Source organism: Phocoena sinus, chromosome 4, assembly GCF_008692025.1.
Source record: "Phocoena sinus isolate mPhoSin1 chromosome 4, mPhoSin1.pri, whole genome shotgun sequence".
Lineage (NCBI taxonomy): Eukaryota > Metazoa > Chordata > Mammalia > Artiodactyla > Phocoenidae > Phocoena > Phocoena sinus.
In genome coordinates, this window is record NC_045766.1 from 68,586,913 (window position 1) to 68,605,368 (window position 18,456).

Sequence of the window (18,456 nt, forward strand, 5' to 3'; positions counted from 1 at the left end):
TAAAGTGACCAGTTATCGCAGGAATCTGACAAATTAGGTACTACACAGTTCTATTAAATACAAACAAAAACACAGTCTATTCTGAAGGGTTTTTTTCTCCACAACAAGCCAGAGAAGACTCCCAGACAAATTCAAGAATTTAGCTTCCTAAACCATCCTCTGTGCTTGAAGGAGAGGTAACAGGAGAAAGGAAAAAATGTTTTACCTCTTGAATTAAACAGAAAGGTAAAATTCAAAACATTATCCTCTAGAAGTGAAAGACAGAAAAAGAGAATTTGTATCACATGGAGAGTTACTAGCTCCTTCTCAACAGAGCGTGACCTTTAACATTGTAAATTATAAAATCTTCATAATAATCCTGATATACTGGGTCAGAAAATATACATTGACTTCAACTTGTAATTTTCTTCCCTAAAATAACGGTTACTTCATTACTCTCTATGCCAGTTTATGTGCGCGCGCACACACACACATACACACACGCACACACAACAAGGTACTTACTGAGCTGTAGAGATAGCCTTCACCATTCATGGCCACATAGAGGCTGGCCTTCACCCCTTGGATGGCCACCACACGCAGGCCCACAGGGATTAGATTGAAGAGGGCTAGAGGGGAAAAAAGGAAGAGAGAGGAAAGGATCAGTGAACTTTTGAATAAATCATCTTGCTTCTTAAAATGACTCTTTTTGAAGATTAAAACCTATGAATTGAAATTAGGAGAGAGAGAGAGGAGTTCTAAGAGTGAGGAGAACTGGCTTCTTGTCTCTGCACCATGACTAATTACTATGTGACTTCAGGTAAATCACATAAACTCATCTGCAATAAAGGGATTAGATTAGAAGGACTCCAAGGGCCCCACATAGATCTGAGAGTTCAGGATCTCTGCTCTGTGAAATGAACATATACTCAAACAGTATAAGATGATTTTTTCTAACGAATAAATAATTTGAACCAAAAAATTCTCAACAGAAGAAAACATATTTGGAATCATAAGTAATAATAAAATATGATCTTCATAACATATGCCAGAGCTTCTTTTCCTTGTGGTCCTGAACACTGTCTTAAACACACAAGATGAACACAAAAACACTGGCTCATCCTTCACTATGCTAGTGGCAGGAGAACATTTCTCTTCATATTTCATGTAACATATTTCATTTTTACATGTAAATATAGATAGATAAATAGAGGTATCAATGGTTACTAGATAGCTTAAGCTCTAACAGACAGATTTTATATCTTGGGGAAAAAATATATATATATGCATAATTATGCACAAACCATTAAAAATCAACTTCGTAAATTTAATTCAATATCCTAAGATAAAATGAAAACATACTTGTAGTCTTTAAATATTTGGGTTGTCCATTACTGAAAATATTCAACAGTCTACTTGTCTACTTGGAGAAAGTACTCAAACACCAGAAAGAAGATAAATAAGAAGATAATCCATTTTTCTGTCAAAAATGTATTTCTATGAATTATATATTCCTATATAGCACTACTTTAGTTAACATTAATATTACAAAATGAGCATAAGCATAAAACATTGTCCCCATCCTGAATTTATATTACATAAAGGAGGAAAGCAATCATATAACTAGGCTGTATAGATGGCAACGTGAATATGAACTAAACATTTATGACTGCGTGCATAAGAGAATAGCCTTGCTGTTCACTTTAACATCCTGACTTAGTTAGAAGTTCTTATCTATCTTTTCTACTGATGAAATTCCCATCGCTTTGGTCATCTTCTCAGTTTTGAATAGAAGATATATATATATAAATTAACCCAGGGATTACCATTAATCAGGAATGCTATTTTTCTGGGCTTCTCTCAACGTGGGATAGTAAGCTAAACACACCCACACAGTATTTGGCTTTTAGTCACATGTTCAACTGGTAGTTCTAAAGGATCAAGCCTAAGACCACAAGTTTAGTACAGCAGGATTCAATTCCTAGATATTTGACATCAGACCCGTCTCTTTGCCTCTTTGAACCTTTTCCCTCATCTGTCATGAAAGTTGAAACTAGATCTTAGCAGACACTTAAGAATTAATAGCTGCCTTAAGTTGAATCTGTACTAGTTTTTGTTCCTCCAATATTCTTACCACTGTCGGAGAGAGCTAAGACATATGGAATAATCTGATACACTGTATAATGTATATCTATAATTAAATGTAATATATGCATTCTATATATAGTCTCTATGTTACAGAAGTTCAAGGAAATGGAAGAACTGTGTTCTGAAGTGTTCAAGAAATGTCTCACACAGAAGATGAGACCCAAGTTGACACTTAAAGAAGGGACAGAAGTTGAGTAGGCGAAGATCATAAACATTATAGTAGGGCAGGAAGTAAGTGGTTCTTCAGGGTAGTGTATGTATATAGGAATGGACTGCCAGATTGAAGGATTTGATTCATGCTGGGGAGGAATGGGAAAGAACACCATGTAGGCAAAGTAGGGATAAATAACTGAGAGTTTGTCACTCTAGTCTTACAGACCTAGACTTTACCAAATGGGCAACAAGAAGTGTGGCATATGTAAAGATTAAAGCAGCAACACAGATTACAAAAAAGTGGGAGAGATTTGTAGACAAAGTAGTTTCTAAACTCACCACTGAGAAGCTACATGCCTTTGAGCCACTCATTTAACCTCTCTGCTTTAGTTTTCCTGTCTGTAGAATGGGCATAATAATCCTTACTGCACAGAGTTGACAGAAGAATCAAATGCATTATCATGTTCTTGAAAGTGTTTCATAAACAGAGATGTGTTCTCTCTATATGAGTTATCTGTCATTAATATATGATTCTTCTGCTTGTCAAATAAGGTTACCAAAGGGTCTGACGTAAACCGACATATCACCTGACTAATATCTATTGATTCAGAAGATTGCTTAATACTTTTAAAATAATACTTTACCTTTGTGCAACACAATTTTCAGTGTTGATAAATTCATCATCGTATTTGACCCTCAACCATAAACACTATGAAGAATTTAGGACAGAATGATTATTCTAATTTTTAGAAGGGTAAACAGATTCAGAGAGGTAACCCAGGTGGAAGTGCAACTGACCAAAGGTTTTCTGGCTCGCTAATGTGGTTATCTGCCCCAAATATCCTATTTCCTCCTCCTTCCCTTTTAAGTTTAATTTCCCCTAATAGTCATTCTCACCTTCTCAAAAAGTAATAGACGATTTAGCTATATCTCTGTGCATACCCTGCGGCTAACTGTGGCTATGGATTCAGTACTGACGAATGAAATGTAGGCAGAAAGGTCTCTGTACTCTTGAAGACCCTTTCCTTAAAGACAACTGGCCTTTGCCCTCTTCCCTACCCTTTGCCTTACTGCTGTTTGGAGGGGGATGAGTTGAGGTGGCTGGATGATCTCAGGGCATGAAAACAAGGGCTTCCCCCTGAGCGAGTGATGGCAGGTGAGCTGGAAAGAGTGGGGTCTTCCCTGAGGACCTTGTGGAGCAATGGCACCAGTCTAGCTTCCAATTACGTAGGTCTGGCTTTTATGTGAGAAAAATAAGTCCTTGTTATTTTAGTCTGTGCAACACTGAGCCAACCCTAATCCTAACTGACAGAAATTGCTGACGAAAGCAGAGTTAACACGTAAGGTACAAACATGTTAGGTACTTATATATTGTAAATAAATGTAACCATTGGAAAATATCAAGTTCGATGATGATTCTTATGAAAAAGAGTAATGAAATTCAAAATTGTACATAACATCTTTCTAAATAAAGATTTTCCAGGACAAATGCTAAGAACATTGGTTCATTTACCTAAAACAGGGGTAAAAAAAGCAACTATAAAGCTTTTCTTATCTAAGTGAGAAAACTATGAAAGCTAGGCAGGGACCAAAACAAGAAACCTGTGTGAAAGTTTTATAGAAACCATAAGGTGATGACGGCTTTTAGATGGTATGCTTTGGGAGATTTAGCAAGTCCATTAAAAACAAAATCAGTAAACAATTTGGAATGAGAGTTTTTAGCGGTAAAAGCTAAAAGCTATTCTCTTTGGGGGGGTCTGCATCTGCCTCCTAAAATCTTGAAAAATGGCAAATGACTTACCCTTATCTATTATTTATCTTCCACATAGCACACTGGCTCTAGTTCTTTGTTATGCATTGACAATTCCTCCTGAATCTCCAGTCTTCCTCTCCATCCTCAAAGCCACTGGCCTAACTCATAGGAACTGGGCCACACCATTCTTCCAAGTCCCTTGCATCTACTCATGCCACTTCCCTGCTAACAGTTCCCTGCTTGATACCTCTAGTGAATACTCATTGTCTACAAGATAGATCCAAAGCCTTTACTCTGACCCTCAATGCCCTTTAGCACCTAGCTGTAAACCACACTTCCAGTTTATCACCTATCACTCATTCCATTCACCATAAGCAGCTTCATAGAGCTTTTTGCTATGTTCTAAGTTTCCCCCTTGATCTTAACTAGACTGGATTTATTATTCTTTTGGAAAGCCTATCTTCCTTATTTAACTGAACCACAAATCTTATCCAGATCCTTCAGAGACAGTTGTTTCTTTTTCCATAATTATTTATTTCATGGGCATATCACTGTTATGGTATTCGGAACATGGTATTATAATTATTTGTTTACGCATCTGTCGCCATCCTTAAGGACTCTTGAGGGTAAGTCTCTGCAATGTCTACCCCAGTTCTATGTACATATCTTATATTCAATAAATGTTATTGATTATAAGGGTCATGAAAAGACACATTATTTCTAGGAACACTGTCTCTAGGAAAAAGTTGCTTTTTAAGATAAAAAGAAAATTAAAAACTTAAACATCTCAGCCCAATATTCAAGGTTATGTGCATATAGTCACAGCATACATTTCTGCTCCATCGCACTACTCACTCTAATATATTTATTTACTGCCTCTAGTAATTTGATCTTCTTCTTCCTACCTTTTAACTTCATGTTTTTGCTTACTTCACTGCCTCTGCTTACAATGTCACTCTCCCCATATCTTCATGCCGAAACCCCTCCCATGCTTGAATGATACACCAAATACCAAGTGCCTTCTCTCACTTCTCAGCTCCCCTAGTCCTAGATTTATACTGTATTTATCACAATTTTTAATTTTCCTTTAAAAATATTTTTTCTTTCACAATCACAGCTAGTTTATAAGCTCTCCAAGATAAGGATCACACCTAAACCACACTTGTATAACTTGGAGAAAAGGAAAAAGCTGGGGAGGAAGAAAGAAAGAGAGAGACAGAGACAGAAACAGAGAGAGGTTAAGAGAGAGAATAAGAAGGATAGTAGTACATATTCTGCTTATATTCAGGATTCAGGATCCCAGTAAACATTTGGTGAATAAAGACTACAATTATAAGCCAAATAAGAATCCAAGCATCTAATCTGACATTCAAGCATCTTCTCAATCTTGTTCTTTCCAAAACGAGTATTTCATTCTAAATCTTACGTAAATCTGACTCATATTTAAAAATGAAATAATGGAATTGGTGCTGTTGAGGTCGGTAACAAACTCAATCACTGAACCACATGGAAAAAGTTAAGAAAAAAGGCAATAAAGGGAAATGATAGTTTATTCAACAAATGGTGTTAGGAAAACTGGATATCCACATCCAAAAGAATGAAATTGGACCCTTATTTTATATCATACTCAAAAATCAACTCAAAATGGATTGTAGATCTAAACATAAACCTGAAACTGTGAAACTGTAAAACTCGTAGGAAAAAAACGTAGAGGAAAACCTTCTTGACATTGATCTTTGGAGTGATTTCTTGGAGATGACACCAGAAGCATAGGCAACACAAGCAAAAATAAACAAGTGGGACTACATCAAACTTAAAGCTTCTGCACAACAAAGGAAACAATCAACAGAATGAAAAGGCAACCTAAACAATGGGAGGAAATATCTGCAAACCATACATCTAAGGAGTTAATATCCTAAATATACAACTCAGTAGCAAAACCCACAGATAACCCAATTTAAAAGGGCCAAAAGACTTGAACAGACATTTCTCCAAAGATGATATACAAATCATGAGTAAGTACATGAAAAATGCTCAACATCACTAATCATCAGGGAAACGCAAATCAAAACTACAATGAGATATCGCCTGATACCTGTTAGAAAGACCACTATTTAAAAAAAAGATAACAAATGTTAATGAGGATGCAGATAAATTGAAAACTTTGTGCACTATTGGTAGGAATGTAAAATGGTGCAGCTATTATGGAAAACAATATGGAGGTTCCTCAAAAAATTAGATATAGAACCACCTATGATCTAGCAAACCCACTACTGACATATATCCCAAAGAACTGAAATCAGGATCTCGAGACTATATCTGTCCTCTTACGTTCATTGCAGCATTATTCACAATAGCCCAAATATGGCAACAACTTAAATGTCCATGGATGGATGGGTGGATAAAGAAAATATGGTATATACTTATAATGGAATGTTAGCATTTAAAAAGAAAAAAATCCTGTTATATGTAACAACATGGCTGAACCTGCAGGATACTTTGCTAAGTGAAAAAAGCCTGTCCCAGAAAAACAAGTAGTGCATTATCCCCATTATATGAGTAAATAAAATAATCAAACTCATGAAAGCAGACCGTAGAATGGTGGTTGTCAGGAGCTAGAGGGAGGAAGAAATGGATAATTGTTGTTAAATGGGTATAAAGTTTCAGTTATTCAAGAAGAATAAATTCTAGAGATCTGTTGTAAAACATAGTACCTAGAGTTACTAATATTATATTGTCCACTTAAAAAATTTGTTAAGAGAGTAGATCCCATGTTAAGTGTTCTTACTAAAAAAAAAAAAAAAAAAAAAAAAAAAAAAGCAAAGGGGATTTCATGGGTGTATGCATATGTCCAAACTCATCAAATTGCATACATTAAACATTCAGGTATTTTTGATATGTCAGTTATACTTCAGTAAGATTGCTTTTTTTTTTTTTTAAGTAATGAAGGAAATGGTAGATGAATTGCATTGATACACCCAGTTCTCCACTTCTCCCTGTATCTGTGCTTTGCCATATAAACTTGCAATTCTCTGAAAGGATATTCTGCCCTATCCCTTGATACTGGGCTGAGCCATTTGACTTGTTTTGGCCAATAGGATGTCAGCCAATGCAAGCAGAGTCTTGAAAAAGAGCTCAGGTTGGCTTGTTTATGCTTTTCCCCTCTGCCACGGCATTGAGAGGAACATGCACAGACTAACCCGCAGGTGCCAGGAAAAGGATGTAAGACACCTAGATAACAACAGAGTGGCCTTGGTAATCCATCCAACACCATTCTAGATTAATTGATTGATAGCTGACCCCTAGATATGTAAGCCAGACAAGATCAGTAGAGTTGCTTAGCCAACCACCCCAGACACAGGAGACGTAAATACTTGCTGATACATGCAAATGGGGCTATGTGATTGTTGGGTACATAGCATTATTGTAGTAATATATAAAATGAATAGCAAATTATTCACTGGGGGACCTGGGTGGTGGATTTGAAATTTCCTGAAATCTTATAACAAAAAATTCTCAAATTTGATAACAATCCTCAATAGGTACCTGAAATGATTATGAGCTGTGAAGCTAAGTAAACTTTTATAAATTAAAAAATAATAATAATCAAAGGCCAATGTTGATTACTCATGCTACAGGAAGGACTGAATTATTTTTCTACAGATAATGTATTGTCAAATATGAAAAGATGTTCAAAGATTATACAAACAAAATAATGGGAAAGAAATATATAGACTTGTACGCATCAAGTAATTAATTAAAATATTTTATTACTTCCCTGGATTTTATAATCCTTGTGATAGGTTTCAGCTCTTTAAAATTTAATCTTTTATGATTTATTTTCTCACTCTACTCATTTTTGTACCTAAATTTCATTTCACTGTTATATATATTTTTTTATTTTTTCAAAGGGGATGCCCCAAATTGTACAAGTTTTAGGACCTACAAAACTTAAGTCAGTCTCAGGTTGAAATTTAAATGGAAGAAGAGAATGAAAGAAAAGTAACTAATAAGAAAAGAAAAACTGAAGAGATTATACTCCTTCAATGCCTACTTTTTTTTTCAGGCGTCATGGTAGGCATTTTGACATGTAAAATGTCATTTTAAAAATAAACTAGGGACTTCCCTGGTGGTGCAGTGCTTGGGAGTCCGCCTGCCAATGCAGGGGACATCGGTTCGATCCCTGGTCCGGGAGGATCCCACATGCCGCAGAACAACTAAGCCCGTACACCACAACTACTGAGCCTGCGCTCTAGAGCCTGTGAGATACGACTACTGAGCCCACATGCCACAACTACTGAAGCCCACGAGCCTAGAGCCTGTGCTCCACAACAAGAGAGGCCACCACAATGAGAAGCCTGCGCACTGCAAGGAAGAGTAGCCGAGTAGTCCCCGCTCACCGCAACTAGAGAAAGCCTGTGCACAGCAATGAAGACCCAACACAGCCAAAAATAAATAAATTTAAAAAAATAAATAAATAAACTAAATTGACTATTTGGCTTTATTTCAGGATATAAAAAGCCCTAATTTGAGGGCAGTGCAGGTACAAAGTAAAAAAAGAAGGGAATGAAAAGTGCCATCCAAAACTTTGGAGTAAGTTTCCATGGCCTTAGCAGAATTCTCATACAACTCCTTGTAAATATCTCTATTCAAAAGTCATTTATTCTTTCCATAAATATTTACTGAGCACTTAGTATAGGTCACATGGCATGCTTAGGCTAGGAAAATAGTGACATATTCAACAGATATGGTCCCTGAGGAATACATCTGTAAATCTGTAAATCTCCCTGAGGCTCCCACTATTCTGTGGGCAAGTTGATGGCACAGGAAACTTTTATTATCCTCATTGCCTAGCAACGAGGCCTTAGAAGCATCTTGGTCTTAGAAGCTACTATTCAATAATTGCCAAATAAATAAATGATTCAGCAGTGGTTTCTCTTTAAGCTCGCTTATTCATAGCTTTTCTAGATCATATTTCCATACTTAAGCATGTAAGAAAAAATCAGAGATAATATTTACCACATATGGAATGTATTTAAGTATGGAATCTAAAGGGAAAGCCAGAAAACCTGCATGACACAGAGTTTGAGAGGGCAGGAGCATAGGATGCATAGGGCTGGTGTGTGTGTGCATGTGTAGGGTGATGCATCTTTTTGAGAAAATGAAGAGGAAGGGAAGATTTGGGGGAAGCTATTACAACCAAGATACTGGACATCTCATAAAATTATATTGGACTAGAAAAAAGTACTTTGTAAGAAATGCTGGGTTTTTTTTTTTGGAACAACTCTGTGGGCTAGGTCCTTTTCTTTTTTAATTTTTAATTTTTGGAACAACTCTGTGAGCTAGGTCCTTTTCTTTACTTTTCATTTTTTTGTTGATGTATAGTATTATGTAAGTTATAGGTATACAACATAGTGATTCACAATTTTTAAAGTTTATACTCCATTTACAGTTACTACAAAATACTGGCTACGTTCCTTGTATTTGTGCAATACTTCCTTGTAGCTGATTTATTTTATAATTAGTAGTTTGTACCTCTTAATCCCCTACCCCTATCTTGCCCCTCCCCGTTTCTGTCTCCCCACTAGTAATCACTAGTTTGTTCTCTATATCTGTGAGTCTGTTTCGTTTTTTGTTGTTGTTATATTCACTAGTTTATTTTTTACATTCCACATATAAGTGATATCATACAGTATTTGTCTGTCTGCTAAGTGAAATAAAAGTGCTGTGTTCTTATTCAACTTAATTTTGATCTGCCTATTATCCATACAAGTTATCCCAGTGACAAAAAGGTAACAATCCAAAACACAGCAGAAAGCACTTAATGTTACAACCAAAGAAGATGCAAAGAAGAAAGAGAAGAGGAAGAGAAATAGGGAGGGAGGGAGAGAAAAGTTCATTACAAATTCTTCTTTACAACAGGTAAATCCAGTATCCTCTCAAGTAACTTCTAAAGATAGACTCTTATTGCTTGTAAAAATGTACAGATATAAAAGAGTACTGGGTTGAATTTGCAGAATGTGCAGAGAAAAAGACGCATTTTACGACCCATTAAAAACCCAAATGAATTTATAGTGGAAGATACTGAGATAAAAGAGAGATATTTGGGTTTACAATCTGTGCATTCTCAGTATCAGACTGTCTTGAAAATTCATACCATTTCCCACACTTCAAAATGTTCTCAATAAAGATGTTTTGTTAGAGTGTAAGTAATATCATATCCTACAAAATCTTAACCTAAAATTAAGTTGGTACCAGGTTATTTTCACCTATAATCCTATAGTCTCTTACAATAACACGTGTAATTATAATATTTACAATAATTTTTGTAGGTCACTCAACTGGTTTTCCATTAGTTATGAAATTAATATTTATTTATCATTTAATAAGGTCAATTCTCCTCCCCTCCCCATTTTCAATAGGAAAATGCTATTATTGAATAGTCAGCAAACTAGGAGATAGTCTGAGCTCTTAAATCCTCCAACACAAAAGCAGTTACTTAAATTATGGTACAATGGAGTATTCACTCAGACTAATTATTCACTCATCCTAATTCCACAGCATTCCATACACAGCACTTATCACATTGCTTTTTCATATTTATGTCTTTGCCTGAGTCTCCCTGCAAAGTAGGAATTCTTCAAAAGTATGAAATTATGTTTCTTTTTCATCCAGAGCGCTTTGCACAGTAGAAGCTAAAATACTTGTGATCATCAAATTTAACCTCGAAAACAGCATTTCTTACAGAAATTAAGGGAAAGATGTAATTGTCCCTACTTCTTTAGCTTTAAGTCAAGAAAACAAGACCAAGGTGAGGACTAAACTTCAGTCCAAAAGGCACAGCTCTAGTTCACGAGCCCTAGTTCTAACATGACAGCTTTATGACCTTGATGATTTGAAGTAATGTAACCTCCCTGAGCCTTCATGTCTGCTCTGAATGTTTCACTGACTTACTATGCAAATCAATTAAGAGAATAATTTTCTTAAAAACTTGCTATTAAACTATAAAAGTAAAATACAAGGTATTATTGGTATTGGTAATGGCATTGTTATTAAACCTCCAAATCTAGAGCTTTCATAATAGGGGCAGGGGTCATGGACTATCTCATAAGGGTCATCACTAACTCATAATTTAACTTAAACTTCTTAAAATGTCATGGGAGGGCTTCCCTGGTGGCGCAGTGGTTGAGAGTCCCCCCGCCGATGCAGGGGATATGGGTTCGTGCCCCGGTCCTGGAAGATCCCACATGACGCGGAGCGGCTAGGCCTGTAAGCCATGGCCGCTGAGCTTTCGCGTCCGGAGCCTGTGCTCCGCAACGGGAGAGGCCACAACAGTGAGAGGCCCGCGTAACGCAAAAAAAAAAAAAAAAATGTCATGGGAGAAAAAAAATGTATTTCATTTTATATATGTAAGATCCAGTAAGCTAAAATAACTATATATTTTAAATAAAATGTAAAAATTGACATACTTTAGCCTATGTTGATTCAGTGCTTTCAGTCAGCGTGCCTTATTTTGTAAACAACTGGTCCAACAGTTCAACTGTCTGACTTATTTTGCCCACTGAACTTACTGACTTATGGAACTGATTAGTAGTTTGGGGCTTAGAAACTTAAATTTTTTCTTCCAAGCATTGGCTGATAGCAAACATTGTGGATTTTCAACTTAGTGAAAATGAACAACATCATGATCCCTTTCTTTGACAGGAGCTAGTAGAAATATTTGCCTTAGCTTTGGTAGAAATGCCACCACTGGCTTTTAATCCTGTTATTATCGTATAACCTTTCCTGTGTTACTTCAAAGATGTTCAAAAACTCGCATAATTAACAAGTCAACTCAATGTGATTCTTTTTTTCATTAAGGTGAAAAATGAAGCATATCACTATTGATAATGAAAGCAAAGCCTGTCATCACTCATCTGCTGCAGCCTATTTGTCTTATACAGAAGACTCATCTCACATTCCATTTGAAGAATTCAGTGAACAGCATAGGTGTCACTCCATAAGATCAATGGGCAAAAACATCCTCCAAGAAATCTCGGCATGTTTTGAAGATTTTAGATTTGTATCTTCTACAAATCTTCCATCAAACACTATGTTGCCAAAACTGACACTATGGCCCATTAGGTTTATTCATGAATTCATCACCTGTATTCCAGGCACTGCAGTGGTGTAAAAGGCATGGTACCTGCCATCATGATCATGAAAGTCTAAAATAGAAAAAAATAACTGCACACGTGTACTCTGCCTCCATCTTTACATATGGGGGCACTGAATTCAGCTCAAAAATGTGGTTTTGCCAGAGTCATGAAGTCAGCCAAGGAAGGTACACTTAGGTGCTGAGGGCCATAAGGCTATATAATATTGTTGCTCTTAAGAAATATAAGAGAACTTCTAGTAACCACAACCTAAACAGTTGTAAAGAAAGTAAGAAAAAAATGAAACTATAATAAATAAATTTGGAAGCCTTAGAATTTTTGCAGCCAAGCAGAAATGCCCCACCCAGAAAATATAAAACCTTTAGTTTTTAATCAAAATTACACACAGACAACACAAGTTAACTTGCTTGAGATGGTTTAGGTATGTTCAACCAAAGCTTTACATTTCATTATCACTAATTACCAAAACAAGAAAGCACTTTTGAAAATTTCTGCACGTAATATTGATGAGCAATTATATATTTAAAGTGTGGAAAGCCAGCGAAAAAGCCACAAAGGAAACATTCATGATTCCACTCAATTTACGTTGTCATTGACACTCAAATGTTATATTTGCTGATCCCAATGAATATATATATATATATATATGTGGTATATGTATATTCATTCCAAAAATATTAAGTGGATCTATAGAAATAAATGTGTTAAGATATTTTTAGAAATAGAGGAAAAAATTTGAAAAATAAGATGATGATTCTGTCATTACTCTTCTCTATCTTAAAATCTCTCTTTTAGCCCATCACTACTATAATCCCACCACATTTCACCTATTACTCTATTGCAATGTTCAGGAACTTTCATTGGTCCCCCACATCCTAAAATGTAAACTTTAAACTCCCCTATGTGTCAGTTAAGGCACTCTAAAATATGGTCCCTTTGACACTTCCATGTAATCTCTTTGCTTCATCCAAATTAGCTCATTTTTCCCCAACATGGCAGGAACTTTCTCCACTAGGTGATTTTGTGCCTCCTTATCTGAAATGCAGTTCTCCTAATCTTAGCTTACATATTTTGTTCCTATTCTTCAAGATTCAGTTTAAAATCCACCTTCTCTGAGCACTATGGCTTTTGGGGATTGCTCCCATCTCCGGAATCTGGTGATTTTCGAATCATTTGGCAGTACCAGTGCTACCTTGCATTATTAAATTTTGTTTTACATACACGTTCAACCTCGTCTACTATCCTGGGAGCAGCTAGAAAGCAGAAATTGTACTGCAGTCATCTTTGTAACCCAGTAACTAGAACCCAGTTGGTCCTCAGTATGTTGGAGTTAATGAAGATGAGGCATGCGCACGGCAGGCATCCATGAAACTCCAGTCATTTTTTTGTAGCTGCCTGAAGCTATGTCTTAAGAAGTCATTTGAGGCTCGGCCGCAAGAAATGTTGTGAGAATTTATTGACATCTGTTGTAGACCCAGGAGGGGCCATTTATTTGTCATCTCCATCTCGAGGGCCTCCTTTTACAATAAAATATCATGGAATATTCCCCATACCAGGACAGCAATGGTTTGCACTGTATTTAAAACAAATATCTTATTGTATAACTCTGTCTCAAACATTTTTGCTGCATATTACAACCTTTGGAGGAGTTTGCTTTTCTTTTTTTAAAATTCTGATGCCCTGTCCATACCCATGCCAATTGAGTAGAAGTCTTCAGAATTAAACCTAGGCACCAGTATTTTTTAACCACTTCAGATGATTCCAACATGCAGCATTGTTAAAAAGCAATTTCATATTCAATAGGTCTGAAGTGGTTCTAACAAGCTCCCAGGTGATGCCATTGCGTAGCAAATCTTACCAGTCCGTAGACCAAAGGTAGGTGTGGCCAGTATTGGCATCTCCTGCAGCCTATCAGAAAGGCAGAATCTCAAGTCCCATCCAAGATCCACTTAATCAAAATTTGCGGTTCAACAAGATCCCTAGATGATCGCTATGCACTTGAGGTTTGAGAAGTACTGCTCTAGACAGTGGTTCTCAAAGTGTGGTCTTGTGAACATGTTAGAAACACAAACACTCTGGCCCTTCCTCCAGACCTACTGAATCACACATTCTGGGGCTAAGGCCCCCAGATCAGTAGTTTAACAAGTCCTCCAGGTGATTCTAATGCAGACTAAATTATAAGAAGCAATTTTCTAGAAGAAATCACTGTTCTTACACTTGAGTGCACTTTGGAATCATCTGTGTGATTTTAAATGAATACTGATGCCTGGGTTCCATCCTCAGAGATTCTGACTTTATTGATCTGGGCCTCAAGTTTTTTAAAAGCTATCGAGGTGATTCTAATGTGCAAAAATTTTGGAGCCATTGTTCTAGAGGACTTGGATATAGGTGGGAGGTGGACTGTCTTCCCTTGCATCTTAATAGGACTTTCCCTTCTCAGATTATCAGAAGAATCCAAGGACTGAGGACAGATATGTAACTGGATTCATTCCACTGCCCTCACCCCTGAGGGAAATTCCAAGTACAGTGGGGTTTAATCCTATTTAAATTAGACTTTGATCAAATTCCCCCGAAGATGGGAAGGCTGGGTCCAGGACCTAGACGAGCACTGAAACTGTAGATGAGGTTCCAAAAAGGCTGTTACACAGTTCCTCAAAGCTCTGCTCAAGTCCTACATTTTCCCCGAAATTACTCTGGATCATACTTCAGGTAGCATAGATTTCTCCTCTCTAGACTTTCCAAAGCACTTCCTTTCAAGAGGGTAAATTTGATATTATATACTTGAAGTCTTTACGTATAATTCCCATTTTGCAGATGACAAGCTATGGTTTCAAAGTGCTAAGCAAATTGCCCAAGTTTATGCAGCTGTTAAATGGAGAAATGCATATTAATATCCATAACTGTCTGTCTCTAAAATCCTATGGACTATGCACAACACCACACTGCTTCCCCACGTATCAGGACTGATCCCTGGAACATACAAAAGCAACAATAAAAATGATGTCTCTGCCAATATCTAAGTAAGAGGAAGCAAAGAGAGGCTTTCTTTAGGACATTTTAAAAAATTCAATTATAATACTATGGAGTGGGCCTAGTAATGTTATACAGACATATTTTGACATGGGTGTGTGCTCCACATTCTGTCTCAGTGTCAGGGAAAGCAGATGTACTAAGTGCAACTTCACTAGATCCTGGCAGGATGCCTACTCGGTACCACTCTATCTATCTAGGCTACTGAATAATACATGGAAATATATATACACACACAAACACACACAGCCTACACACCTCAAACTTCCCAAGTCAGATACAGTTAAAAGGCAACCAGATTATTTAAGATCTTTCAAATTATTGTATAATGGTTTACTATTTCAAAAAAAGTTTTTTAATTTATAGTTGAAATACGTTGAACATATTGAAGAAAAATCCTCTCAAGTTCAATGTTTAGCCAGCAAACCACCATAATATTTTATAAGTAAGTCGTATCCCCTTCGTAATACTTTTTTAAAGTATTGTGAGAAGAATGCAGTGGTATGATTTTTAATGCACTAGGAAATATTAATGAGGAAAGATAAATTAGGTATTCAGCATAAAATGGTAAAAGCATTAACTCTGGAACTAAACTCACTGAGCTCAAATCCTGGGTCTACCTTTTAATATCAGTGTGACCATGGATTAATTATTCAAACTTCCTATGCCTCAGTTTACTGATCTTCAAAGTAGGAATGATTACAGTATCCCCTTTATAGGATGGTTATAATACTTAAACAAGTAAAATTTATAAAATTTTCATACTTGTACTAGACAATTTAGCAAGTACTCAGTAAACATTACCTATTATTATCTAATGTGGCCCAAACTCATACATTAAGAAATAATGCTTGGGGTTTCCCTGGTGGCTCAGTGGTTAAGAATCCATCTGCCAACGCAGGGGACACGGGTTCGAGCCCTGGTCCGGGAAGATCCCACATGCCGTGCAGAAACTAAGCCCATGTGCCGCAACTACTGAGCCTGTGCTCTAGAGCTGGCGAGCCACAACTACTGAGCCAGTGTGCCACAAATACTGAAGTCCACGTGCCTAGAGACCGTGCTCGGCCATAAGAGAAGCCACCGCAATGAGAAGCCCGCGCACAGCAATGAAGACCCAACGCAGCCATAAATAAATAAATAAAAAGAAAGAATGCTTGGCACACAGGTGACCGTTTTATTTTTCAAATTCCTCATTGTAAATACATAGTCATTTCATACTTCAGGATAGGTAGTATGCTCTGGAAAATACTGGTCCACATGAAAATGAAGTTATAATTTATCCCTTGTTTAGTTGGAGGCCATAGACTGAATTCCTAATTGAACCAGCCACATATAACAAATCCCAATTCCATTCATTAAAATCTATTAAGTTTTAGACTGTAGGTAAATCAGTATAATCTCTCAAGCAATAACTTATATAGAGAAAGGAACACAGGTTATGGATATAGTAGAACTGAATTTTTCTTACTCTGTCTTGAGCCAATCAACTCACTTTCCAGAGCCTCAGAATCAGGTAATTTCAGGGAGATTTTAATAAACTCTAATTCATCACAACTCTAATACCCTTTTCCACTACCTCAAGACCCCCTGGCTGTCCTTTTCTCTTACCCTTAAAGCACCTGAGTGTATATTTTCTTTTTCCTGCAACATAAGCTTAAATTTAGCTACTGGTCCTAGCTGAATAATAAAAGCAATGGCTCCCTCTCTTCTGCGTAAACATACCATTTACATACTTTCAGAAAATGATGCCTCTGTAATTATCACCATAAATATATATTTGCATAACACTTTGAAGATCTATTTAAAACTGTCTTCTTTTACTATTATTGCTATGGAGTTCACTTTTCCAGGCTAAGCATACTCAATTTTCCTCCTATTTTCATAATGGAAAATGACTTCCTTATCCATCCTTTAAAGTCTCTTAAACTGTCATTCTCAAAAAGAAAAAAAAAGCAAATGTGATTTAATTTGCAATAATCCTTCAAGCTAGGTGTTGTTTGACGAAATCATATTCATTTTTGATGAGGCTGTTCTGAGAACTGACTTTTATTCATTTATTCAACAAATATTGAAAACCTAGTATGTGCCTGGCACTATCCCAAGTGTTGGGGATACAACAGTACAAAATGAAGACAAAGCTCCCTGCCCTGTGGAGCTTATACTCTAATTAAGCTTTTAAATTTAAATGGTAGTCTGATTATACTATTGTTACTATGAATTAAGCTATCCATATCCATTATTAAGTCACTATCCATTATTAAGGCCCTGTTACACGCCAACATAGAGATAAGCAGACATGGTCAATGGCCTCAAGAAACTTATAAGTTAAAGAGAGTAGATACATCAATACAGATTAAAGTGCAAAAATACCTTGAGATATATTGTGTATGCAGAGGAAAAAGCAGGATTTCCAGTTAAAAACATCAGGAAAAGTTCTCAAAGACAAAAGGCAATTGATCTTATTTTTAGAGGATGACATTATTACTGGAAAAAAATAACATACGCAAGTATGAATGAGCTAAATGTGTGGTATATGTAGGGAATATTTTAGTGGAGGTGGGAGATGATAAAATAAATAAGGGGACTTCCCTGGTGGCACAGTGGTTGAGACTCTGCGCTCCCAATGCAGGGGGCCTGGGTTCGTTCCCTGGTCAGGGAACTAGATCCCACACGCATGCTGCAACTAAGAGTTTGCATGCCACAACTAAGGAGCCCACGAACTGCAACTAAGGAGCCTGCCTGCCACAACTAAGACCCAGTGCAACCAAATAAACAAATAAATATGTTTTTTAAATAAAATAAATAAATAAGTATATTACACAATGGTAAGTGGAGTGAAAAATAAGTCAAATTGCCAAGGGAGAGTGGAATGTTGAAGACAGCAATTGAAATACACATATATTAATCAGAAAAGTCCTCCATGAGAAAAGGTTTCACTTTTGAGTGAGGGAATGAAGAAGATGAGGGAGTGGGCTATTTAGATATTTGGAGGAAGAACATTTTGGAAGATGGGGATAGGAAGGAGCATGATTGGTGTGTTAAAGGAACGGCTAGGAGACTAGTCAAAAGAAAGAGGAGAGAGAACAGCCAGGAGGTAATGGGCAGGATTATGTAAAGCCTTATTGGTCATGGGATGAATTTGGCTTTTACCCTTAGTGGTGTGTAGTGAAAGAGACTGAGCAGACAAGTCAGTTTATCTGACCTATTTTAACTGGGTCACTCTGGCTGCTGCGTGGA

At 36.7% G+C, this 18,456-nt stretch overlaps 1 protein-coding gene across 5 annotated transcripts in view; it reads right to left on the minus strand.

Annotated features, from left to right (window-relative positions):
• Nucleotides 1-18,456, minus strand: part of FGF12 (fibroblast growth factor 12) — a 566,994-nt gene that overhangs the window by 173,031 nt on the left and 375,507 nt on the right. For all 5 annotated transcript variants that reach the window (XM_032631664.1, XM_032631662.1, XM_032631665.1 and 2 more), the window contains one exon: nucleotides 505-608. In XM_032631664.1, coding sequence (XP_032487555.1) covers nucleotides 505-608 — 104 coding nt within the window. The remainder of the gene's footprint in view (nucleotides 1-504; nucleotides 609-18,456) is intronic.